The 27,964-nt window shown below is 23.6% G+C and overlaps 2 protein-coding genes and 1 long non-coding RNA gene across 9 annotated transcripts in view; 1 reads left to right on the top strand and 2 right to left on the bottom strand.

Moving 5' to 3' along the window:
- LOC122716493 (calcitonin gene-related peptide type 1 receptor-like) overlaps positions 1–27,923 on the top strand; it is a 101,522-nt gene extending 73,599 nt beyond the window's left edge. For all 5 annotated transcript variants that reach the window (XM_043939643.1, XM_043939662.1, XM_043939634.1 and 2 more), the window contains 9 exons: positions 19,072–19,178; positions 22,870–22,961; positions 23,703–23,829; positions 24,264–24,490; positions 24,652–24,822; positions 24,912–25,035; positions 25,239–25,280; positions 25,352–25,435; positions 27,362–27,923. In XM_043939643.1, coding sequence (XP_043795578.1) covers positions 19,072–19,178; positions 22,870–22,961; positions 23,703–23,829; positions 24,264–24,490; positions 24,652–24,822; positions 24,912–25,035; positions 25,239–25,280; positions 25,352–25,435; positions 27,362–27,409 — 1,022 coding nt within the window. In that variant the 3' untranslated portion in view covers positions 27,410–27,923. The remainder of the gene's footprint in view (positions 1–19,071; positions 19,179–22,869; positions 22,962–23,702; positions 23,830–24,263; positions 24,491–24,651; positions 24,823–24,911; positions 25,036–25,238; positions 25,281–25,351; positions 25,436–27,361) is intronic.
- LOC122716456 (juvenile hormone esterase-like) lies at positions 206–9,599 on the bottom strand. The gene is made up of 8 exons (XM_043939547.1): positions 9,423–9,599; positions 6,834–7,122; positions 6,082–6,267; positions 5,341–5,543; positions 2,349–2,508; positions 1,787–2,113; positions 1,008–1,155; positions 206–430 (listed from the first exon to the last, which is right to left on the bottom strand). The coding sequence occupies exons 1-8, from the start codon at positions 9,561–9,563 to the stop codon at positions 268–270; spliced, it is 1,617 nt and encodes a 538-aa protein (XP_043795482.1). The 5' UTR covers positions 9,564–9,599; the 3' UTR covers positions 206–267.
- On the bottom strand, positions 23,697–27,307 carry LOC122716513. 3 transcript variants are annotated; one of them, XR_006347047.1, is made up of 7 exons: positions 26,848–27,307; positions 26,060–26,194; positions 25,342–25,641; positions 24,932–25,267; positions 24,687–24,803; positions 24,258–24,423; positions 23,697–23,933 (listed from the first exon to the last, which is right to left on the bottom strand). It is a non-coding gene; the product is annotated as an uncharacterized LOC122716513 (long non-coding RNA). The 3 variants fall into 3 exon arrangements; XR_006347046.1 differs by having other exon boundaries at positions 24,932–25,641; positions 26,848–26,893; positions 27,020–27,307; XR_006347044.1 differs by having other exon boundaries at positions 24,932–25,641.
- Positions 27,924–27,964: the final 41 nt, after the last annotated feature.

The raw sequence follows: 27,964 nt of genomic DNA, 5'->3' as shown, positions 1-27,964 counted from the left end.
AAGAAATAATATTAATATAATTTTTAATAATTTAATAATTTAATAATAATAAAAATAATATTTTTATTCTATCTTAAATATCCTTGTTTTTAAAGATATAGAAAAGTTTTATTTACATTTTTTGTCATTTAAATAAAGATATTAATTAAAATCAATCAAAGAATTGCAATTTTAATATTGATCTGAATTTATTAATATATTATCATATTTTTATTATTTTATTAATTATTATTACAAATATTACAATATTAAAAATTAAAATGTGCATTACAATTTATTTTTAATTCTCTTCCAATCAAATCTTTGCCCCGACTTACTATAGGATTCCATTTGAAGCGTTTTATCAATGCGCAAATAATTATATGCATCTGCTTTCTCGAGTGGTTTCCAAATTGTTCTAATTAAATCCGTGATTTTAGGTGTTGGATTCCTTAAAAAAAAAAAAAATAATAATAATAATATGAAAAAATAATAGAAAATAATAAATTATTCTTTCTATATATTAGATTGCGATATATAAAATAATTTAATTTAATTTTCTTTGACAAACGCCTTTATTTTTTATTCTGAAAAATATAATTAATTTTTTTTCAGTTTTCTTTTTCTTTTCTAGTTACTCCCTATATTTCTCATAATTTCACACGAGGTTGGTGCACAGTTGTTAGTCAGACTAGTACAAGCTTTAGTTATTTTTGTAATTTATATCAAGTTTCTTTGTATTTCCTGTTTTTAATCTTTTTTCGCAAGCTTTTTCCTGCTTTCATATGTTATTCTTTTTTTCTTCATTTTTTTTGAATTTTTCATATGAATAATGCTTTATCATTTATTTTTTATACGAACTTATACAATTTAGATAAATAATTTAAATTTTATATGTTCCAACGTTACGTATATATTTTCTTTAAAATTGATTATAAATTTTTTTTAAAGAAATAGATTCAACAATTAATCCTTTATTAACAATAAAAAAAAAAGAGAAAATAACTACGCTAAAAAGAAAAATTTACCCAGTTTTAGCAAAATCTGTCCACATTTGAGTAAAATATTCCATCATTATGTAGATATCACTTCCAACTTCAGGTAATTTTCTGTTTGCAAGTTTCTTCGATAAATGTGGGAAGAATAAATATTGCAATTCATCTGCATGCGTAGCACCTATAAATTTTCACAAAGAAAACGATATACTTTTCAATTTTTTAATTGTTTTTATAGATTTTTTAAAAACTTAAGATTAGAATTGATCATTTGATCACAACGCGATAGTTTTTTTTCCAATGACTTATTACAACTAACTTTCTCTAAGATAACTTTCAAAATTCATTTAGAATACAGCGAAGATAAAATTAACATAGATTTAGAAAGAAGATTTAATCATTTTAGCTTCGGTTAATTCTCGAGTTCCTAAATAAATTGTTTACATTTGATAGACTAAGTGATTTAACTATAAAAAGTTTGGAATACTAAAATATACAATAAATTTGAATAAGACATGATAATTATGTTGAACATGAAAATGAAAGAAGAAATATTTAAAGCAATTTTCACTCATATAGAGGTATTATTATTATACTTATTTATTAATATTATTTATATATATAACATATATATATATAATATATATATATATATATATATATAACATATCCTATGGACATGCTCAAAATAAAATTAAGAAAAAGGAAAAAAAACTTAAGGGATTAAACAAAATTATAAACTATAATTAATAAAAAAATTAAGAAATTCAAGATCAAAAATAAAGGAATATATCAGGAATAAAATTAAATACCTGGAAGAGTAACATTCATCATGATTCTTAATAAGGACATTTCCGAATCGTAGGTGAATTTATACATATAAGTAGGTTCTGTGGCTTTTTCCATTTGAATATCAATTACATCATGGATACCTCGAAGGAACATAACATCGCTCATATAATCTGCATATTTTTGCTTCGTTTCTTCACTGATCATTTCTTTCCCAAAATAATAATGTTTTATGTCGTTCGGAGTAATACCCTTCTTCTTCAAGTATAGCTGCAACTCCAAAGGAATTAGCATCTCGAAATTCTCATTCACGTTTCGCATAACATCATCATTTTTTATATCTTGAAATACTGAAAAAAAATTTATACTTTGATCTTTGCAATTTTTTTTAATTTTAATTAAAATTTGAAATTTTATCAAGATGAGAATTATAGAAATATTTTTTTTCGAAATCGAAAACTTATTATTCACGATATTGAAAATATTTAAAATTTAAATATCTTCTAGATTTTATATATACATTTTTTTTAGAGAGAACTTATATTTTCTTCCATGTTAAATAAAAAAAAAAAAAAGTAAACTTACGAAAGTTAACAATGCTGCTTCCCTCGTTCTCGTTATAACCAATCAGTAAAGGTACTTTGATACCTGTTTTCATCATTTCCGAGGGATGTTGAGGCATAAATGGATTCGGGGATTTGTTGTCGATACATGGTGCAAATGTTCCAAATGTTACATAAGGTTGCTGCAAACATATAGAAGTTGCATTATAATTTTCAAACAAAATGTATTATGAAAATTTAATTGATTTATCCAAAATTTCTGATCCATGTATCAATAAAAGCCTTTTCATTTTTATTGAACGAATATCAATTATTCTTTTAAAATATGATAAAAAATATGATTAACATGAGAAATGAAATGAAAAATTAATCGATAATAAAGAATATAAAAATCGCTGAAAAAATTATTCAAATATTAATTTAAGTTTCATTATAAATAAAAAATGTATTATAATTTTTTATTTATGTACATATAATACTTAATTACATAATTTCACTTTAATTAATTTCATTTGCAAGATAAATATCATATTACATATATTACAATACTAATTAATACTATATGTTATAATACTATTAATATTAATAGTTATTACTATTAATAATATAAAAAATAATATATATATATATATTGTATTTTATAATATACTTAATTAATAAAAAATATCATTATGAATTAAGAAATAGAAGTGATAAATAAAAAGAACTATTTCATCTTTTTAAATATTTCATTTTTTATTTATATTATAATCATAGAGATTCCTAAATATTTAAATTCTCTATAATTATATAAACATTCTACTCACAGTTTAACTGATAAATAAAAAAGTAATAAAATACGAAAAGCAGACATAATAAAAATGATAATATAATGCTAATGTAATGCCCAATTAAATAATCGACAGAAAAATTAGCTTCGTATAAAAATGTTTCCTTGAAAACCAACTTCAAAAAAAAAATTCGTTTAAAGTTGAATTACGTTTTTATAGAGATTGATACTTTTTAATCAAACTTCTCGCAGCCGAGAAGAGGAATCGTGCAGCACTGTTTCGAAGATTAGGGGCCACTGGAAGAAATCGAAACTGTATCGCTATTCCAATCGGAACATTTTCTTTTTTCATAGATATCCGCCGTATTGATTCTGTTCCACTGCTTTTTTTTCCAAGATAATTTTTTCTCTCTCCGATTCTCTGCATTTTACTACCATATCGATATCGTATCACTCCTGGATCACTTGATATCGACTGCTGGCAACGCGAACCTAGTGTCTTTTTCATTTCTTCGAAAGCAGCTTATAGAGAACTGTTTTCGACGATTCAAGTTTCGTTTTCATCGAAAAGGAAATTGCATTATGATATCGCGTTAGAAATCTTATGAATAATATTCATATTGTTTTTTTTATTAAATATTTGAAAAATCTTGTTAGATTTGATTAAGAATTTTATTTCTGCTCACATGAATTTTTACACAAATATGTAATGTACAAAAAAATATATATTACGATTACAATTTTGAATAGAAGAGAATAGATCTCAAATATTTTTTTTAATTTTTAAGATATGTTATTAAATATTTGATTTAAAAGTTTTAAAGAATAAGAAGATATAAGAACATATTGTTTTCACTCTGTAATTATTTTTATGTTAAAAGATAATTATATTTCTTTTTTTTATAAAAACTTTTTGATTAATTTCAAAGTTAAACTTCGTATCATTACGATAAATTTTATCTATATATATATTTCATTTTATTATGAATTACGAACTGCGTGTAATTAATACGAAATAAATTGTTTTATAACTAAGATATTTACAATTTTTTTTAATTAGAATTCTTAATGAAGTTTTTTAAAATATTGACGTTATGATACGTATCTTTTTAATAAAATTAATTGAACGTTTGATATTTCAATATTTGAAACAATTGATAAATGCAATAAATTTCACGATGCACCTATTTAACAATATGAATAACACAAGATCTCTTATAATAAAACCTCGTAATCTTTAATCGTTGCATAAATCTCGTTGCATTTCAACGCACAAAAAAAGAATGTAAATGAAAATATGTATGTTAAAAAATCTATCATTACCATATCATTAACACATAATATCTTTAGACGTATATACTGTTTTTTTATTTAAAAATTTTTTATTCAACATTTCAAAAATATGGAAATTGTATTTTCTTCTTTTTTTTGTTATGAAAAATAAATTATATCTGATTGATTAAAAAGGAAATAAATAAAAGCATATTTTTTTATATACTTTGCTTTAATTTTTACTTTCAATATTTCAATATTGATAAGAATATAAATAGAAACAATTTTTAATTTATGCTTGATACAAGGTAACACAGAGATAAGAAAAATATTTTGTTCATCGATTATTCTACTTATAGACCAATACATTCTATTTTTATAAATTTATTATAATTTAATATTAAAATCTTAGAATCAACTAATCGAATCTATATTCCTTTCAGTGGATTTATTGCGAGGTATGTAAAATATATTAATCCTAATAATAAAAGTATTAACGGCATGTTTTATTTCTTGTTTCTTTTTTTTTTTTTTTTTTCGATGGATAGTCGTTAATCAAAGTTGAAGTTAAATATAGAGTTAAATATATATATGTTAAAAATCATAAGTTCGTTAAGTAGAGAAATATTTATTCAAATTTATGAAGAAAAAAACTTTGTTTAAAAAATTATTAGACTTTTTTTAGATTCCTTTAAACAATCACTTTAAATTTCTAATATATAAAAATATATAAAAATTAACATTTACACAAACAAAAATTTCTTCAAAATTACAAGAAATAATTTATCTTCAAATTTTTTAATATATCTCTTTCTTTTGATAGAAATCATTTATTCATAAAAATTTTCACTTTTCAAAAAGTAAGAATTTCGTTCGATAAGAAGAAGAAAAGAAAAAGAAATTTTCGAATGCACACGGTTCTTTCGTTATTATTCATCCTCGAGAATTTCGTACTTTTGTTCAAGGGACTTACCTTTGACTTTAAAAGCTGTGTCTCGGTAAATGCAAGTTTCTGCGCATCCACGGTCCTCAAGAACTCGAGCACGGTTTTAGGATCAGTCGATTCCTCGCCAAGTTTTGCCGCCAAATCGTACGCATATTTGCTCGGTTCTTTCGTTATTATAGCCCAAGGATTAATCGCCACTCCGCTCTGCACGATCGCCTTATGGAATAAGCCTGTGAAAGTCAAACAAAGAGTTTCACAAATTTTCGATTTTTTATGGATTTTTAATTGCAAATTCAACGAAGATACGAAAATATATATACAGAATTTTTCTATATGAAAAAACAAATAAGAGAACAAATTTTCATTCGTTCGAAGATTAGTTTTTTTTTTTAAATCAAATATGAACAGATTTCGTGTGAATTTCAGCGTTGAAATATATTTCCGCCTTTCGTTTCATTTTGACACGTGTCAAATTGATTCAGATTTCAGATTTTGTTTTTGCAATTATTAAACATGCATTTGTAAAAATAATATTAACACAATATTTAAATTTAAAACAAAAACATGATTAGTTTCATAATTAGTATTACAACTTTAAATATCTGCGTATAAAGTATTATAAAAATTTTGATGTGCTTCGAATAGAAGAGGATACGCTGTATACTGAATCGTAAAATTTTTCAAGTGATGCGTTAATAATGTTTGAATAGAAATGTTGAAATGAGCTTTCAAGTTGAGATGCATGTGAATAAATATTTGAAAACGTACCTTGAGCTAGAGGAGATATAGTCAAATAGTGAACCGAGCCACCACCGGCACTTTCACCGAATATGGTGACATTGTTGGGATCTCCGCCGAAACTCGAGATATTTTCCTGTATCCATTTCAAGGCCATTACTTGATCCTTCAAACCTTGATTACCTGGAGCAATTTCATGCTCCAAATTCAAGAAACCTAGAAACAAGGAACGAGGAATACAAATAAAAATTCTTTCGATAATTTTCAAAATTTTTAAAATTTCAATTTTATTTGACTAAAATGAATATAGATATATTTATAATGATTTTACAAGAAAAATTTTGACAATTAAATATTAAATGTTAAAAAAATTTTACGTCAATTACTTCATTTTCAAAGATATTCTTCGACATTTAATATTATATCATTCTTATCATTTCTTTTTTCATTTGTGCATATATAAAATGATAATAATATTGATAAAATGTAAAAACACTGGATAATGAATATACAAAACGAAATATACAAAAATGATTAAATATTAATAAGTTATATAAGTCTATTTCTCCCTCGTTTTTCAACAAACAAAAATTCTTTAAAATTGTTTATAATCTAATAACAAGCTTCAGCCAAAATATCAATTTTTGTATTTATTTTGGCTTGCTTAAAATCAAGCTTTTAAAGCTAATCTCATGAATACATCAATACTTTGTAAGTGTACAATACAATTATATATTAAGAGACAAAAATAATCTTATTATTTTCCATCCATTTTTATTTACCTAAAACACCGAGTCTATAATTAATCTTCACCAGAACAATATCCTTTCGCATCAGATAATCGGGACCATAAATATCATCGTTGCCAGATCCTACCATAAAAGCTCCACCATGGATCCATACTATTACAACACGTTTTGTCTTTGATTCGGCAACTGGCCTGTATACGTTCAGATAGAGACAATCGTCACTTCCTTTCAATTGACGAAACAACGTGTCATTTTGGGCGCAAACGTCTCCGTGTTTCGAGGCATCTCTTATTCCTGACCATGGCTCTAACGGTTCTGGATCCTGAAAGCAAAAAAGAAAATATGTTAACAAAAAGAAGAAATGGTAACAATGAATTTTTAGAGAGAAATAATAAATACACTTGTTGAAAAAGATTTTTTTCAATTGCAATTTCTAGAATTAGCCGCAAGACAAATTTGTCAGAAATCAGCAGTGATGTTAAGAATAATTTTGTGAAATTATCTTTACTTTAGAAGTTTATACAAGGCAAATTTGATTACGTGTAATCATTCATTTTCATTTTTACTTTCAAATTATTTTACGTATTTTAGATTTATATAAATCACTTTATGTAGATTATTAAAATATAAATATGTATTAATTTTAATTAATTTTTTGATAAATTATTTTTTTTTAATAAATTGAGCTATTTGCACAATAATTTATCAACTAAAATTTCATTCTTCACATAAAAAGATAAATTACTTTAGAAATTAAATTATCTCGCAAAAAAGAATTTCATAACTAAAAAATAATGATCAAAATATCAAATTGTCTTGGAAATATAATTTTACAATTATGAATTATAATTCATAAACAATGATAAATCTAATACGGAAAATATTTCTTGGTACAAATATTTTAGAGCATGATAAGTGATAAAATTCAACAATGATCCCAATCTTAGAAAATTCTTTCTCTAATGACAAACGTGACAGTATTGTAGAGTTTCATAGTACAATACTGGTATATAATAATTCTATTGTATTGCACTGCACATAAGACGTTTATATTTGATATGTGATATGCACTTCATCTTGCTTTTCATTTTAAAATAGCAGATATCCTTGCCTTCTTTAAAGTTATATGTCAATTGCAATAATAATATCACGATTATTTTAATTATATGTTTTGAAAATATTTCTCATTTTTCTATAATTTTTATTTGCAAATTGGATTGATTTTTTAAATATTAAAAATTTATTAAAAATTGTAATAACTTTCAAAGATTAAATTGTACAAATATATCATATAATATATCATATAATTATATAATTATTTAATAATTATTAAGAGCTATTTTAGAATATGATAATTGATACAAATTATTTATACGAAATTTGATCAAAATATATTACATAGGTTAATATTATATTAAGTTTATCAGTTTACATATATGAGAAATATGATAATTTGAAAAGATATGCTTGAAGAGATATTTGTAGTATATAAAGATATTATTATATAATGATTAAAACGAATTATTTACATATCTTTTGTTTTTTATTCATAATTTGACATTATTCATTTCTCTTCAGTTCTGAAATATATAAATATACATATATATAAATCATAATAAATAAAAAATAAAACTGATATAAATATAAACAAATAAAAATTATATTTTATAAAAATAAGTAATCTAAAAATAATTAATCTTCCAATCTAATTAGAATTTATGCATTTATTATAATTATAAATTGTTTTTAAAAAATCGTTCGATATATAATGATTTTTCATATCTTTTTCATTTTATATTATACATGTAGATAATTTCGACTCACTTTTAATAATCATATTGATATAAACTACAATGATAAAAATAGATGATAAACTGATGATATAAATCTTCATCTTTTTCGTACATTTTATTGAACAAATTCAAAAAAGTATATTTCATATATCGAAAAACAAAATTAAAATTATTATAATGGATTATTATAATGGATTTGATTAATTTAATTAATTATTATTAATAATTCTTTCGTTATGTTAATATAATTGCAATTTTTTGTAATACAGCAATTGATAAAATAATAATATTCCATATGTTGTTTGTATTTCTTTAGTTTTATTTATATTTAAACTTTAATATTATCGGCAAGAATATTATTCAATAATTAGATCAATTATCTTTATGTAAGTTTTACAGATTAAAATTATCTCATAAAATAGCATTACTTACGATAAATTTTTACGATAAATTTTGCATTATCATATCTCGAATACATATAATACGTACAAAAATAAAAATAATATATTATAATTATATAAAAACAACATATGAAAAATTGATTCTAAAGATAAAAAAAAAAAAAATATCAAAATTGATATAAAAATATCGATCAAAACTTATTTATTAATTTACGAACAATTTAAGTAAAAGAACGATCTTTTTTCATTTTCTTTCGTGTAACGCATACTTCAATTGTTTGTTATAATAAGCTTTAGCTAAGCTTTCGTATTTATTTTAATCTTAAGTATCATCTTTGAAAGATGTTTCACGAATCTATTAATACTTTATATATAACAATGTAAATGTTCATTCATGATAAGTGATTATCATTTTCGAAGGAATTTACCTTAAATCGAAGTGGGCCAATCGGTGGTTTCGCATATGGTATACCACGAAATGCCAAATACCGATCACCATAATCTGTTTCCTCGACAACGCCACATAATTCACCTTGCTTCACGCGTACAACTGTATTTTCACTCGCCATTTTACAAACGAATCTACTTACGACGAACGTCAATCCGAACTGAGTCGTAGCTAGATGCTAGACTTGTATTAAATAAAAAGATGTCTCGAAGCTTGGTTAACTTAGTGGAGGGGATAAAACGGTAGAAAGAAATACACATATTTCTTTCGAATGATATAGATAATCTTTGAAATGAATAGTCACTGCGGAATATTAATTAAAAAAAGGATTTAATTTTGGAATATATATAATTTTTTTTTAATTGATAAAATTTTTAAAAATAATAATAATGTTTGCATTATATATAAATGTGAAAGACCATTCAATTCTAAATAATTATATAACGAAATATATAAATTTGATATATAGAAAGTTTCGATCAAAAATAAGCATATTTAACTTTAGTAATTGGTACTGTAATCATTTTGATTAAATTTTTCAACGAAAAATTTAAGAAAATTATTAATAAATTTAAAGAATATGTATGATTTATGATAGATATCATTTTGAATTTATAGATACAAATATTAAAGAGATTTTATTGTAATTTTATTTACAATAATATAAATTAAAATAATTTAAATTAAAATGTTAGAAAATATTAAAATGTAATAATATATGCATAGATATAATATCAATGTATATTGCATTACGTATTAAATAATTAATTGCATAGAATTTTTCAGTAATTACTTTATTTCCATGATTCAGCGCATAATTAAATTGTTTAAAAAATAAGTCTGAATTTTTATATATTAACTTTTCTATTTGTTTTTATATTTACAATCGATTCTTCAAAAATATCCCACATTTTTGTAAACTATTATTTAATTTACAATACTTGCATAAATAATATTTAATAAATTTCAATTATCTATAATTATTTCGTATAATAATTTTTAAATTATTCAAAGATAGAATAACAATAAATTAAGTCGTAAGTTGTAAATTATATGTTAAAAAATAAATTTAAAAGAAGTAGATAGAATTTGACATTGAAAATTCCATATATAATTCCGTATATAATTCACATACATATTATTCATGCATAAATTCATGCGAATAATAAAATTTAGAATAAATAAATATTTAAATATTCAAAAACTCAAAAATTATAAATATATATATATATTTTTTTAACTAAAATCTGAATATCATTTATCTATTTTATAATTTTTATTAATTTATTAATTTTATTTATATTTTTATTATATTTTATGTAATATATTTATTATATTATATTATATATTTATATTATATAAAAATATATAATTATATTATATATTTTTTATATTTTTATTAATTTTATTTATATAAAATCAATAAAAAAAATTAATTAATAATTTTTAAATTTAAATTATAATTTTTAAATTTTAAGTATTTTACACATTTATCATGACACATTATAAACACATTATAAACACATATTAATGACATAAATAATTTATCTATTTTGTTATCACAAAAGATAAAAATTGATAAGAAATCTTCAAAAAAATTTTTGAAATTTTAAAAATTATTACAAATTCCAATTAAAAATAAGTGTATATATATAAATAATCTGAATAATTGAAGAAGAAAGGAAATATTTATCAAAAGAATATGCATTATTTTAAAATTAAGTCAATTAAATTAATTAATACACTTATTATAAATACAAACATTGAGATTTGTTAATTAAATATAAAAATAAAGTGAAATAAGTTATTTTATATTAAGATAACATTTTATTTGTCTTGATTACATATTTATTTTTATTATTTTTAAATAATAATAATAATATAATAATAAATAATAAAATAATAATAATATAACAGCTCTAATATTACAAATTGTTGATCTAAAGAAAATTTTTATATTTTCGTCGAATATATTAATCTGGAATTATTAAATGGAAATCAATATCAATTCAAAATTTTAGTAGATAATTACTCTAAATAATTATTTTTATCTTCTGTTTTTAAATCAAAATATTTATTTCTGTAAAGAAATTGTGCAAATATTTGATTTTTGAAGTTTATAAAATGAAACTGAAAGTTCAAACTAAAAAGATCCATTTTTGTTAGAAAATGAGAAGAAATATTTTTGGAATCTTACAGACAAAAATAAATAAATAAATATTTAAAATAAATATTTGATCCTTGAAATCTCAATATTAAATTTAATAACATTCTAAATCAATTTGATAAATATTTGAAGTGTGTGAAATTTTCAAAGAGAATTTTTAAAAGAAAAGTTTTTAAAGAGAAAAATTTTAAGAAATTATAAATATAATTTATAATTATAAATAATAATTATAAATTTTATAAAGTATAAACTATTATATTAATTAAATTATAAAACTAAACATAAATGAGTATATGATTTCTGCATAATTATAAATAATTATTATAAATATATTTAAGTATAAATATCCTAATTATAATTACATAATTGATACGATGATGCACTTGATGATGAAAATTTATCTCTGATATTAATGTCTATATGATTTCAATATCTCATCAGTTTATCTCATTATTATTTTTTACTATGACTTAATGAGAATTTCAAAATAACATAAAAATACAAAGTATAGAAAATAGTATGATATGCAATGTGTAATATATTACAAATATCATTACACACATATTCATTTGAATACAATATTACTTCTGATGATCGTAAAATACATTACCATTACAAAACGATAATTTGTGAATTTTATGAGAGAATAAATTATCATTTCAAAATGATAGATAAATAATCAAACATGTACAATTAAAAGAAGGAATAAATATAAGAATTTTTAAAAATTATTCATATCTAATCGTTTAAACGGAAATAAAATATTTATAGGAAATATTTAAAAATGTTTAAAAATTGTTTGTATCTTCTTTTTTGCTTTTTTTCACCCACTTTTTTGTGCTCTTACAGTTTATTCCATGGTTTATCGAGAGGTATTTTTTCTTTCATCGCTTCGTGTTAAAATATTGAATTTAAGCGGATTCGAGCACTCATTTCTGATTCACGATCGACCATGGATGAATTTGAAAACAACACATGATGCACGAAACGTCAGTTTATAAAATGCATCGTGTTTTTAAAAAAAAATCATCATATTCTTTTCACGTCAATTATCTTATTCCGTTCTAATGGACTCGTTTCGTTTCGTGTTAAAATCCACCTATGATATTTACCGATCCATTACGATATTTACAATTCTATTCTTACCCTTTTATCTTGTCAAAATCATGTACAGATCTTTTATTTGAACAAAAAGTTATTTTTTTTCTTTATCAAAAATTTATTATTATTATTATTATTATTACTTGATAGTGAAGACTTATATTTGTATTATTTATATTATTTATTTGCATACTAAACTTATATATATTATTTATTACTTATCACTTATTTACATATTTTATATGCTCTATAATATGCAAAACGTAGAAAAAAAACGTAGAAGACAGGAATATATATTACTTGACAAAACATAAAAATATCAAACATAAATAATATTTAAAAAGCATTATATGCAATTTAAAAGTAAAACTATTTAAATAGTTTCTAAAAACTTTCTAAATAGTTTTTTTTTTTTTTTAATTACTTAAATAAAGATTTTTTATCTGTAATACATTAATAATATATATTGTAGTATACGTTTATCGTTATTGCAACATTGTATCATCGTTCGTTCTTTGAAATTCCAATAAACGATTGATTTATGACGTTATTATCATAATTATCTTTGGATGAAAGTTTTAGAAGATTTTTAAAACAACCAATCAGATGTCTTAACACTTCTTCGACTCTCGATAATCCCAAACGTGTTATAAACCAGAAAGGGTGATTCTGAGGCAATTTGTTCTCTTGATCGCATCCCTTAGAAGACGACTTGCAGTTTCATTCTGGGCGTTACCCTATCCCTTCCATTACGAGCATTCGACACCGCAGAAGGATCAATGTATTTCTTGTTTGATTTTTCAAAAAAAAAAAAAAAAAACCAAGATCATCAGGAATACAGCAACGAGACGAGCAACGCGGACAGAACAGATTCAACCATTGCGAAAGCAAGATCAATCGGCACTATCAGCATCGTAAACAGACACGGTTCAACATCAACGGTTCTCATCATACGAGTCACAATCATCTCAACGAGACTCAGCATCATTAAATTGAAATCGAATCATTGAGAGCGCCACGATAACGTGTAATCGGAATAATCGCCCTCGACACAATTGTTCATTTCCATGAGTTATGTTTTATCATAGAAGCATACTAATTTAAATCCTATGGACTTTTATCTGAAGCATATTTAAAAAACAACTCTTAGGAGAGTGTAATAAAATGAACAAATTAAGCGTACATTGCTTCACCGATAAAAAATAACTCGTGACTTAAAAATTGTATTTATTAAAAATTTTTTCCTTCCAATTTTTTTTCGTGCATCGTGTATATTATACGATATACAACAAACTTCTGTATCATAAATTATGATACATCTCTTTCTACATTACAGAAAAATCCATTATCTATTTCTACACTATCGCTCCAAGAATAATTTCACTATACCAACACTATTTGTGCTGCAACCACAATTGAAAACAATGGGAAACTTTATCACGATATGCATCAAGATTCAGTTTAATCAATTCTCAACCACCAACTTAAAAGAGTACTACCAACTATTTATAAATCACTTCCCGATATAAATTACACTTTCTCTCCGGTATTGTCTTTTAAATAACAGGCTCCAAGCAATCTCCAAGGGTGTCCATACATAATCTGGCGCGATAACAATACCTCACTCGCGATAAAACTTCGTTCCTAGTGGTTTTCTGCTCTTTAAGCAAGCAAAGGCGATAAAACTAGCCCGTATTCTTTTGGGAGAGACGAAGAATCTCTTGTGGAACACGAAGCCCACAGGACTTGGTTGAATCACGAGTGAAATGATTACCATAATGGAAACTATTTTCGCGAAGATTTATGTCCGTTCATTTGTATGCAAAACGATGCAGAAATGATTACGAAATGATAACAACCGGTAAAGATGGAGGTAAAGATTTAAAATCTTAGAAAATATTTCAAGTATCATCTCTTCTCAAATTATATTCTCTTCATGACAAAAGTTTGGCCAAAAATTATGTAAATTGGATGTCCAAGTGTTTTTAAATCTTAGAATTTTAGAAAAAATTTAGTGCCCCACTTCTTCTCTCGGATTATTTTCTCCTCATGGAAAATCGCAAAATATGCGAATCCTGGACGCTTGGAAATTTTAAGTCGTCAAATTCCAGGAAAAAATTTCGCGTGCCATTTCCTTTCAGATTAATATGCTCCCGATCATAAATTTCGATCCAAACTTATGATTTTGTAACGAGAGAAGAGGTGGCATCAATAATTTTTCCTTAATTTTCGAAAATTGAGATATACATTTATAATATGTATAAAATTTGCAGTATCATCGTTGAATTATTTATTATTATTTATTATCGTTCCAAAAGAATAAAGAATTATTTTCAATTTCATTATTTATCTTTAACTCTATAACTTATTTTTAAGCGTAATCTAATCGATCGCATTAATATTTATTTGAAACAAGTTATGATGAACAGGAAAAGAATAGAGAAAAGAGATAAAATAAGGAAATAAGAAAGGAATAGTTGATAAAGGAGAGAAAGAATGATAAAGAGAGAATGAAAAAAGATTGAAAGGATTAAAGCGTAGAAGATTAGCGTGGCAAAGAAGGAGGATGACAAAGAGAGGAAATAAAAAAGAGATGACGATCGCAAACACTAACGGTATAATACTAGTTTATTCCTCTTCTATCACGATTTCCTTTTACGTGAAACAAATAAAAAAAAAGCGTAGCTTTAAATGGCTAAGACCCGTGCGGCAAAGGAACAGGATTACGAGAGCATAACATGATTTTCAAACTTACTGCCTTCGTACTCAGGTGCGTAATTGCGATCAGTTTTATTTAAACTTCAATCTCCGATTAGATAGATCATTGTGAAAAAATTTTATCAATTTTGTTTTAGCAAAAAGATTATGAAGATAAAGTTAAATAAAAAATTAGAAAGAATTATTATTTTATGAGATCATGAAAAAAATATAGGAAAAAAAAATTTAATGAAAATTATCTTAAAAATATTTTAATACTGAAATAATTTACATATATATATATATATATAGATAGATAATATAAAGCTTTTATATTGTGCATATATTTAAAAATGACAAACATGCATAATACTCTGATCATGTCATTATGACTTATATTACTCGTTGAACTTTGTACATTTATTATCATTTTCATGTCACATACTATATAGAGAATATGGAATGAATATTGAAAAATTTTATTTCTAAATTAAAAAATGAAAATGAAGGAAAAAAATGATTCATAAAATTAGAATATAATTATACTTGTGCAAAGATAAAAAAAATTTAAATAAAAACAAAGAAAAGATTGTGATATAATGTCGCAATATGAAAACGAACACTTTATCATTTTTTACTATAAACGATAAAAATCTAACAAAATGTAAATTATGTTACATGTTAGGGGAATATACGATTGAAATAAATAGCTGGCATGTAATAGAAATTCGATAGGAATTCGTGAAAGTCCATTTTCACAGATTCTGGTTCAATTTCGATGCATTGAAGGAATGTAAATTGAAATAAAAGGCCATCACATGGGATTGCACTTGACATATCGAAGTTTCGATGAAAATTTTTTCGATTTAAAAATATTTCAGAGATTCAAAGAGAAATTAAATTAAGAAAACAAACAAATGAATTATACTACTCTCTCTCAAATTAATAAGAAATTACGATGTTAATTATAACATTAGAATAAATTATAGTACTATTACTATTGCAATACTAATCTATTGTTAATACGCAATCTCGATTAACTCAATGATCTATATTTATCCATACGTTTCTTCGAAAAAGATATTCCATAACTCCCATAAAAATTTTATTCAAATCTATACGTTATATAACAAGCTCAATCGATTCTTTGATCCTCGATAAAACTTCACAATAACTTTCCAAACTTTTTCATCGTACGAATTAAGATCCATTTTTCTATTATTAATCATCACGATCAAGAAACCGACAATCAAATCCTTTTCGATGATTCCTATTTATAAACTTCTTGATTAATCGCGAAAGTTGACCGGAAATTTGCTCTTTTCTTCCTTTTCCTATTTCTACGCCTTAAGTCCCCCTCGAAATTCATTAGAAGCCAATTAAACATTTCACGTTGAGACTAGGAAATTTAATTTATCCCCTCTGAGTCTAGGTATTTAACCCGATAATCGCCATTTTCGTTCCATTACTTCCGCTTTTATAGCTTCTCTTTTCCAACAATGGAGAAGCTTGCTTCGAAAATTTATTCACAAATTTATGACGATCGTTCGAAAATTCAAAACGATACGTCGAAGAAAAAAATTTACAATGGAAATGATTCCATTTCAATTTTGGTTAATAAATGTCGTTAATTTACAGTTAATCGATGGAATTAATTGAATAATTCAATAATTTCGATAATTTTATGGTTATTTTTCTTTCTCAATCAAACAAGAGCCAGCATTAGAATTCATTTTACGACTTGTTCTTCTCTTACTTCTCAATTCTATTATCGTCTTTTGTTGTTGCAACAATCGTATCAGAGTCACAGTAAAAATGTGTTCAAATTGTTGGCGGAATATTACTTTTTTACGACGTAACAATAAGAATTGAGACAGAGAAAAGAAGAATCCTTATAAGAGGATCGTTCTTGAAATCGAAGAATTGATCTGGAATTGTTTGTCATGAATTTAAACACTATATTTATTTGTTTTTTTCATTGTTCCTTTTACTTTATCATCTCTTTGAGTTGATTTTGATCGAATTTTAAATTTTAAAGGTATATTAGAAAAAATATTTATATAAATTAAAAATATAAATTCTTTTAAAAAAAAGGTTAAATTAAATTAAATATATAATATTATAAAAAATATAAAATAATTAGAAATTAATATACATAGTGTATATAATTAGAATTTTAATAAGAAATTATTATTAAGTTAACCTGAATATGCAGTTTTTAATTAATCATTTTAAATTAAAAGTTACAAGCAAAGAGAATTTCTTCTGTAAACTATAAATATCTTCATTTTAAAGAGATAGAGACTTCATAGAGAAAATTAAATTCATGAAAAAGATCAATCCAATATATGGAAATTTTCTCATCAATATGAAAAATTCATTTTTGATTTTGAACAATGTATCAATTATTTTTATAATATGTTTATTTTTACATTATGCATTAAATTTCAATACGTAATATTTATAATGACGTAATATTTAAAATAAATATTATTTTTCTATCCATTATTTTTGTATTCGGTTATGATATCATGCATATGAAATATGCATCATCATTTTGATAATATAATATATCATTGATTTGAATTGTTATTCGATATCAATAGTGATTTATTTTTTTCTATATATGCATTGAAATTTAAAGAAATTATGCTGTTTTTATCATTTTCGATTATATTTTATTCTATTATTTTTTTCACGAATTCCTCTATTATTAATAAAAGTTAAAAATGAATCTGGAAATATATCTGTGAAAAGGATTCGTAACGAGGACAATCCAATTTGTGCCACTCGATTTGATCACAATTAAGTTTTCTTTTGTCCTTTTATTGTTGGTTTGAAATCTTTTGTTCTTCCACGCAAGTATTGCAAAACGAAAGAAAAAAACTTCATTGATAGATGGTGTTTGAAATTGAACATTCCGTTTCGTATCTTTTATGTTCGAAAAAAAAAGAACGAGTGTCGAAAAGTGGAGACTTCAAACCGCATTTTGATTGATAACACACTTGAAATCGATTGGAAATTGTGTACATTCAATACAATCAGTTTTATGAAATTTCTATGTTCTTTTTCATCCTCATGCTCTTCTTTTTTTCTTTTCTTTTCTTTTTTTTTTTTTGATTGAACTATTTGTATTCATTTGAAAAAATTTAGTGAAATGAATACAAGTTTGTGATTTCAATTTTTCTTAAAAAAAAAATTTATTACGAAAAATTTTCCAATATAAAATATAAATTTCTTTTCTATTGAATTTTTATCGATATCTTTATTGAAAATGAAATATATTTCGTTTTTAAATATATTTGTTTTTATTTATAAGATCATCTTCTTACTTATTTATTGCTTATCTCTTATCATTTTCTCTTGTCACATTTGACATTATCGATCTAGCTGAATGCAATTCTTATGTTTATCGCAATAAATCACAGAGGGACAACAAACGCTTTGATTTTTTTTTTAATTCAAATTCGGTATTTCAAATTCGTGTAATAGAAAATTCTATGAAATATATCTATTCTTATATTTAAAAAAAAAATAGCAAATGAAGAAATGTTATATAATAGAATATGTTATATAATATAATTTAATTTTATTAAAAGATAATATTAATAAAAATATTTTTATTTAAAATTGTTTAAAGCATACAAAAATATTTTTGTTTCAGTGAAAGCACATAAATATTGTGAATTAAACGGCACTTGGTTTCGACATCCAGAATCTGGTCAAGTCTGGAGTAATTATACGACTTGTGTCAATTTAAAAGACCTCAGTGTAAGTAAATTAACAAAAATATTTATGTTAAAGTTTTTTAATTAATTATATAATATTATTTGAAAATCACTATAAATATATAAAAAAAAATTATAAAAATTTAATAAAATAAAAAATTAGCGAATATTACTGAAAATTCTCAAAATAGGAAATAAAATAAATAATAAGACAGAATAAAAAAAGAAACTATAAATAAAAAACGAAACTAATACAATATTTAAGAAAAAATTTTAAAAATAGATAAAAATTAGAGTATTAAAAAAAAAAAAGTAAAAAATTTAAATAAAACTTAAATAAGAAAATCGATGAAGAAGAAATTCTCGATGAAAATTAATAATTAATGAATAATCAGAGTAAAAAATTTCTAAAAAAATTTCTAAAGAAATATATTGAATATTGAAATGTTAATAAAGAAATAGTAATAAATGCCATCAAGTTGCAATCCTGAATAAAATCTCCTCTCGAGCGAAATTCTTTGAACGACAGCCCCAAGGATTATACTCATGATGAGCGATGTGATTTGAATGAGAGAATAAGATCGAGGATCAAAAGGGATGAAAGGTTGAAGAAAAACGTGCCAGCTTGACGGATGAAGTATACATATATAATGATGTGTAATAAAGGAAAAACGAATGATAAAATGAAATCGATATACAGAGACAAAATAGAAGTTTATTTGTTGGATGAACATGATAAGTATGTAAAAATGTGAAGATGGAAATACAAAATCGTGGAGATTCTTCTCTTGTCTTCATTTTTCTACTTAGAAGAAAATTACTTGAAAGAAAAATCAAAACAAAAAATTCTTTTATAAACTCGTTTTATCCAGGAACTTTGTTCTTGATAAAAAAAAAAAAAAATCTGATGTTAAAATGACGGAAATATAATGGAAAAGTTCCAAGATGATGAAATCTGAAGATGAAATACTTGACGAGTTATTTATTTAATTAATCGAGGGATTATTTTTTTTTTAAATATTATTTGTCCATAAATGACAATTGAGATCAATGCCGAAAACATAATTGTCGAGAAACATCAATATTCTTTTAAATAAGACATAAAGATATAATTAAATGTTTTATGAATTATATTGTATACAATCTTTTCACCTTATCGATAATTACATATTATTTTTAATACTTTTAAAATTTATCGAACATTCAATATATTCAATATTCGAAGGTAATTTAACAATAAAGTTCAGTAGAATATTTTATCGAACGATCCACTTTTTCTTAAAATAGTCACAGAAAGTTAATTTTATTAATATTTATACTTTTCATTCTTACAAAAACTTCTTGCATTCAATATAATCATTTATCTTTTTATTATCCATCCTCGAAAAATAAAACGTTCTCAAAGAATGATCTCTAATTTAGTCGAATAAATCTAAAATCTTCATCGTTCGAGATCAATAATCTAGAATTAATAGATAGGGATTTAAAAAATTTATTCTCTTTTCTTTCTTCATTTTCATTTTTTCCCTCGAAGTATTATTTTCGGGAAAAATTTTAATATTCGATTATGAAAAATTATGAAATTTATGATGAAAAATGGCAATATATCAAATGTTGTAAATACGAATAAAAGAAGAAATATAGTTCTATTTGCAATATCGTTTTAACAAAAATTTCCTAAATATTGGTCTCGTTTTTATCTGAGTTTTATTACAGGACAAATTTACATTCTAGTGTTTTACATATTTATAAACAATTGTCTGTACGTTATGATATGTATGATAGATTATATATATACATGTTTATGAATGAATTTTTTCTTTTTACTTTCATTTTAAATGTAAGATTAATTTTATTTTATATAAAATTTCACTTTTATCCTACTCAATTTTTAAAATTTACTTTCTTTAAAGAAAACAAGAAAATAAAATAAGAAAATAGGAAAATAAGGAATAGCAACAGCAGTTTTTTAAAAAGCAAGATTAAAAAGTTAGGACATTAGAATATTTAAAGACAAATGTGAAATAAAGAATTTGACAAAATTCAAATACTTGAAATATTTAGTTAAGAATTGTCATCTTTCTAAATAAAAAAGCGTCAACATGAAATCAAATATGCAATTATATTTTTAATTCAATAGATTAAATTATTTTTAAATCTCTTTTCGAAATTTCAGAGTACAAAAATATGTATAAAGTTAAAGATAAAAATAAAAAAAAAGAGTAGATTTTTTTGACACTGATAATTTTAATATTATAAAATCACTCTAATCATTAATTCCTGTAATATTATAATAGGATAATCTTTGCATGGATCATATCTTTTGCCGAAGGCACGATCGTGATAGCAAAGAATTCAAAAGATATAATGAGAAAGATATCGTTTCACTGTGCTGAAACTATGCAAAAGATAAGACAAACCGAGATACGAATAACTGGGAATTTTCTACCTCGATGAATTTCTCGTTTCACATCGAAAATTTCTTTAATGTTGAATAAAAAAAAAAAAAAGAACGAAATGACTGTCAAAAGGAATAAAACGAATCATTCCTATAAGCGAGTATCCACGAGAATCGTTTTATTAGAATAGTTTATACTCGAGCTTACCTTCTTTCGTTTTCTTCTAGAAATCCTTTGGGATTCAGGAGTTCATCGAATTTCCCGATGGTGCCATTACTTTCTATTGTTGCAAGCGTATGAAAACGATTTTAAGAGACTCTTGAAGAGTTTTGGTTAAAGTTTTCGTTATTCTTTATAGAAGTGAATAAATATATTGAAGTATTTTTGAAAAATAATCAATCTTAGCCTGTTTTTATCTAAAAAATAATATATTTTAGAATTAATTTAATATAATTAAGAATTTCATTAAAATGAATGCTTCTATCATTATGAATGGAATATCAAATATTAATAGAAATTTAATAGAAATTTATATATATATTTTATAAGGAATTTTAAAGTTCGCGGGCAAGTCACCGGATATCGAATAAACAGCTGTCGTGCTTAATGGCGGGACCAATTCAATTTTCACGGGACAAAGGGCCAATAAATGCAATTAGACGCTGTAGAAGTTTATGAAGTTCACTTAACTACTATGTAACTTCCTATTCGCCCAAAGTCTTCTAATATTCCATTAATTAAACTTTTATATTTCTTTATTCTCTAATTAATTGAATTTTGTAACAAATTGTATCAATAACGAATAATATAATATATATAATATATTTTTTAATTATATACTTATTTTTTCTTAATTTTCATTGTAGAAATATTATATCTTTAATGTAAAAATTGATCTTTTTTGAAAAATGAAATTTCACGATAGTAAATTTTATTTATATACTAAATATATTGATCTTGTGTTAGGAAATAGACATTTTATCCCTCGAGGAATTGTATTTTATTTTTGCCTATATTTTTTTGCCTATATTTGGAGACATATCATTATTTATATTTCTACATTGACTGTTTTATGCATTTTTTCTCTTTTCTGTTTCTGTTGCTCTATTTTGTATATCAGTTTTCTTATATGTATTTGTTTCATGACATTACTATAATTCTCTTAATGCTTGCTTTATACAACAAGAAGAAAACAAAATGTTTGGGAGTTTCATCATCTCGATAATGTACGAATTTCTTAATCTTTTATATAATAAATAATATGATCAATAGTATAAAAAATATTTTATACCCTTTATATATATAATATCTATGATATATTCATTTCCTTTTCAGTGGCAACAAGGAATTAATGGACTTTATGAGGCTGGATATGCAATATCATTGATAGCATTATTACTTTCATTAGGTATTCTAACATATTTCCGGTGAGTTAATAATGAATACGAATTTATCTTCTCCTCACATTATTATATTTCATTTCCTTTCTTTTTTTTCTTCCAACTTTTTATATTTTTTTTCTTTTTTTTTTTATTAAAATAAATTCGTTATATTAAAATCAATTATTCCTTCGTATCGAGAGATTTTAAAATATGTCATGCAAATTTACGAATATCATTGTTTATATCCGTAAACAAACAGAAAATTTTGCTTTTTTAAATATATATATTATAAATTTGTCGATATTGATATGAAATTCAATATGAAATATAAATCAAAATGCATGAAATTATTATTATTATGAATGAAATGTTAAATATTAATATCGTTGTTTTCTTTAATTTATATCGTTAATATTATATCGTTGTTTCGATTTTAATTTACTCTTTATAGAATTTTTATTAATTTCTTGGAATTATAAATATTCGAATTATTGCGATACAATTAAATGAAAAAAAAAATTAATAAAATATTTAAATTAAAAAAAAAATAATATAAAATAAAGTTTAATATTGAAGAAAAAGAAAGATTAAAATTTGTAAAGATTAAATTTTGTCTTTTTAAAAGAATTCATATTGCTTTTTTTAGAAAAATATTTCTAAAAAATATTTCCAACGATAAAAGATCTTATACGTAATGAAGAGTTTTTAGAACAGAAAAGAAATTTTATATGAAAGGATATATTTTCTGATTTTTTATTACTCTTTCCATGAATTTCTTCGAAATAGCTCCCTGAGGTGTGCAAGGATCACTCTTCATATGAACCTGTTCGCCTCTTTTGCTGTAAATAATGCTCTATGGCTGGTATGGTATAGATGCATCGTAGCGAATACGGATTTACTGTTGAACAATGGGGTATGTATGAAGATCTTAACTCTTTGCTTAACACTCGACCCAGTAACTCGAACGAGAATTTAGTCACACCATATATCGTTCGAATAATAATGCCTTTGTAAATTCTGAAATTAAGTAGGAAACAAACATTATCTTATACATTTTTATTATTTTTATATTTTTTTTAACATATAAATTTGCTTATTTTTAATAATGAAATATATCAATGATAAAAACAAACTTTTTTTTAAGTTTTATTTTTTTATCTAATCTATCTTTAAGTTTTTCTTTTTGTTTTTTCATTTTTTATATATATATATTAATTGTATAAATTAAATTTTATTATATATAATATTATTATTAAAATTGATCTATTTTAAAGGGTAAAAAATATTATCATAAATAAATAGAAATTAAAAAAATTAAGAAAATTAAGAAAATGATATAACTTTCAGATGACATGTCGGCTGTTGCATATTATTCTTCATTACTTTCTTCTTACTAATTATGCATGGATGTTGTGCGAAGGTTTTTATCTACACACTCTGCTTGTCAGTGCGTTCACAAGCGAACAAAAATTAGTAAAATGGTTGATGATTCTTGGTTGGCCCGTACCTGCAATCATCGTCACGATTTATGCCTGTTTAAGAGCGACTAGCAATGATCTTACGGACACTGAACAGTAAGTACAATATTGATAATTTGAAATTTTAAGAGAAAAAAAACTGGAATTTTCTAGAATTTTATATATTAAAACATTATTACACTAGAATCATATATATTTATTTATAACATTATATAATTTAAAAATTATTTATATTAATTCGTTAATGGTGATTTCAGATGTTGGATCAATGAGGGTAATTACATGAACGTACTGGTTTATCCAGTATGCGTTTCCACCTTATTGAATGTACTTTTTCTCTTCAATATCGTTCGAGTTCTATTAATGAAGTTGAGAGCTGGTCCTAGCATTGGTACACAACCTTCGAGATCTATGCGTCAAGCATTTCGGTAATTAATATTTATTAATTCATATTTAAATGTTTTTTAATTTTGTTTTAGTTTAATTAAAAAAAAATAACAATTTTTCATTTCATTAGGGCAACATTACTTCTTGTACCTCTTTTGGGTTTACATTATCTTGTCATACCCTTCAGGCCACCGAAAAATCATCCTTGGGAGCATTTCTATGAGGTTCTTTCCGCTATAACAGCTTCTTTTCAGGTAAAATGACTTCACATATTTTTCAATAGAAACTATATTTAACTATTTTCTTATATTTCACAATCAACTCTCAATTTTCTTGGATACTATATCAAATTGAATGTTAAAGTTAATTAACCTTTTATAAATATTTGAAATAAATAATTATTACATTAAATATTATTTATATATTTTTAAATTTTTGATTGATGTTTTTTCTATAGGGTCTCTGTGTGGCCGTTTTATTTTGTTTCTGTAACGGTGAGGTAAGTAAACGATTATTTCTAATTACGTGAAATAAAGAAAATGTTCATTAATAAACGTTACTTTTGTTTAGGTGATAGCGCAATTTAAGAGAAAATGGGAGGGCTCAGCCTTCTTGCGGAATCGAGCCAATTCTTGTACAGCCACCACCGTCTCGGTACGGCAAATTCACAAGACATAGAACAATCATAAATTTTGTGAAAATGAAAACGCTTTAGAATGAATACCATCATCCATGTTTCTATCCTTTTTTTTCTACATCTGTATCGTTTTCTTTCATTTTTGTGTAATCTTCATTCGTAATTGTTCACGCTATAAAAATTGCTAAAATTGTTCATTTTCCTTTTCTTCTCTTTTTTAACGCTAAAATTAAATATGAGAATTAAATTAAATTGATTCAGATCTTGAAAAACCATGAATTGAAATTGTTTAGAATTTTTACATTGTGAATATATTCTAAAATATATTAAAAAAGTGAAGAATAGAAAAAATTTTAAATTTTAAAAAAACAAAAAAAAATATATATATAATAAATTTTTTAATTATTCAAATTTTATTTTTTCTCGTTCTTAGAATTAGAGATATTATGAATAATATCTATGTAAAATATGCTTATAGTTATTGGAAAGATAATAAGATAATATTGTTAAGATTTGTACAGATTTTATTAGAATCTTGTTAAAAAATTATTAAATTTATTAATGTTTTAAATCATAGAGAATTCTTCGACGATTTTTTTAAGATTTCAAAAAAATATAATAATAAATAAAGTAGTACTTACGTTTTCATTTTAATTTAAAAATAAAATTTAAAAATTTTTTAATTTTTAGAATCCATTGTATCTTGAGAAAAATTTCTATAAAAAATTCTCGAAGGAATCTCTAGCGAATCTTTCAAGACACTGGAACTTTGCAATCTATGAAAAAATGATGATAAATCGCTTAATAAATCATAAAAATTGCTTTGTATATAGCCAATGGTTTAAATGTTTTGAAAATATGATCATAAGTATCTATCATTATTCGTTCTTATTCAAGAAAAATCTATATAATATATAAGACATAAATGATGACATAATTTTATATTTTGATTGATCATGAATAACAATATAATTATGATTGAAATGATCATAAACTTATAGATATACTTTCATTATGTTTGAGATACTTAATTTCATATTCAAATTTTATATTCTATGAATAATTAACACTTTCATTATTTATTATTTTAACTAACCATCACAGAGATCGACGAAACATTATTTTTATTAATCGTATTTATTTGAAAATAAATCCTAAATTATTTGCAATTGTAACACAATGCACGCCTTTTTAAAAAAATTCTACGCTTTCTAATAAAACTTGTTAACATGATTTTATTCTTTTATCTTTTCAAATAATTTTAAGATTAATTTTTTATTATTATTTTTTGAATATTATTTGATTGAATATATTATATAATTCTAATCATGATTTTTTTTATCATAAATTATAGAATACTTAATCAAAAAACTAATTAAATTAACTAATTTGCAAAGGGATAAATTTTTATTACAAAAAATTATCTTACCTATATTTCTTTTTTCAATTCCTTTTAACATAATCCAAATAGATCACTATTTATATTTTATTAAGAATCATGATCATGCAACAAAATAGTGCAACAATATGAAAAAAAAAAATTTTTTTAAATATAAAAAAAAGAAAAAAATTGCACGATTGGTCAATGGTACGATACGAACCACGATCGAATCCTCAATGCACGACAAGAATTCGTTTATACTATCTGATATGATTAATGCTACGCGATTACACTTTTATATACTATATAATATGATTTTATATTAATTTCATTGAAGATAAACAAAAATGTTTGTGCGAATCATGTCGGATAATATACAAATGGATTCTAAATTATTAACACAAAAATCTCCTGCTATACATAGGCCTGAAAATAACACGAGCGACATCTATATAACTAATATACATGATGGCGTAGAGTGTAGAGAGGGAAAGAGTTGTCCGTATCGTGCTAGTGACGACGTGTCTATGTCAAGTCCATTGTGGGACATTGACTGTTTCAGTTTATCCGATCGACCGCAGGTCCGATGTCGGGAGAGGAAACGGTGTGACTATCAATTGTCCACGCAGGAAATTCTGGACGAAAAACGAGCCGTGGACAATAATCAACTAACTATGCAACTATTCCTGTCGCTTCTATTCCTGTTTTCAAAAGTGACGATAATTACGCCAGAATGCTTATTAAGTTGATCGATGTATCCGATAATGAACAGATACAGTGTTGACAATATTGATTGTTGACGAAGAAGAATTTAAGACTATTTATACCAGGAAAGCAAAATCATTGAGCGAAGATCAAAGACGGTTTCAAGAGATCAAAAAATATAATTCTGCAGAGATGTTTTACGAAGATGTTATCTATGATTTGTTGAAAATTAAAAAATGTTTTCACGAAGAATAAGATTTTAATGAAGAAGAGACTGTTTTGATGATGAACATTGTTTGATTTTGAAAATGAAAATATTGAGAATTAATATAAAAGGTGATTAATATAAAAGAAAGGAAGTTTTAATTATAAAAATGTCAAATAATATTTTGGAAAATAATAACAATACTATTTTTTCGATTTCAAAGTTAATTTAGAAAGAAAATAGAAAACTAGACAA

Source organism: Apis laboriosa, unplaced genomic scaffold (assembly GCF_014066325.1).
Source record: "Apis laboriosa isolate Shangri-la unplaced genomic scaffold, ASM1406632v1 scaffold113_cov153, whole genome shotgun sequence".
Taxonomy (NCBI): Eukaryota; Metazoa; Arthropoda; class Insecta; order Hymenoptera; family Apidae; genus Apis; species Apis laboriosa.
Note: the sequence above shows the minus strand (reverse complement) of the source record. Positions and strands in the feature narration are given on the sequence as shown.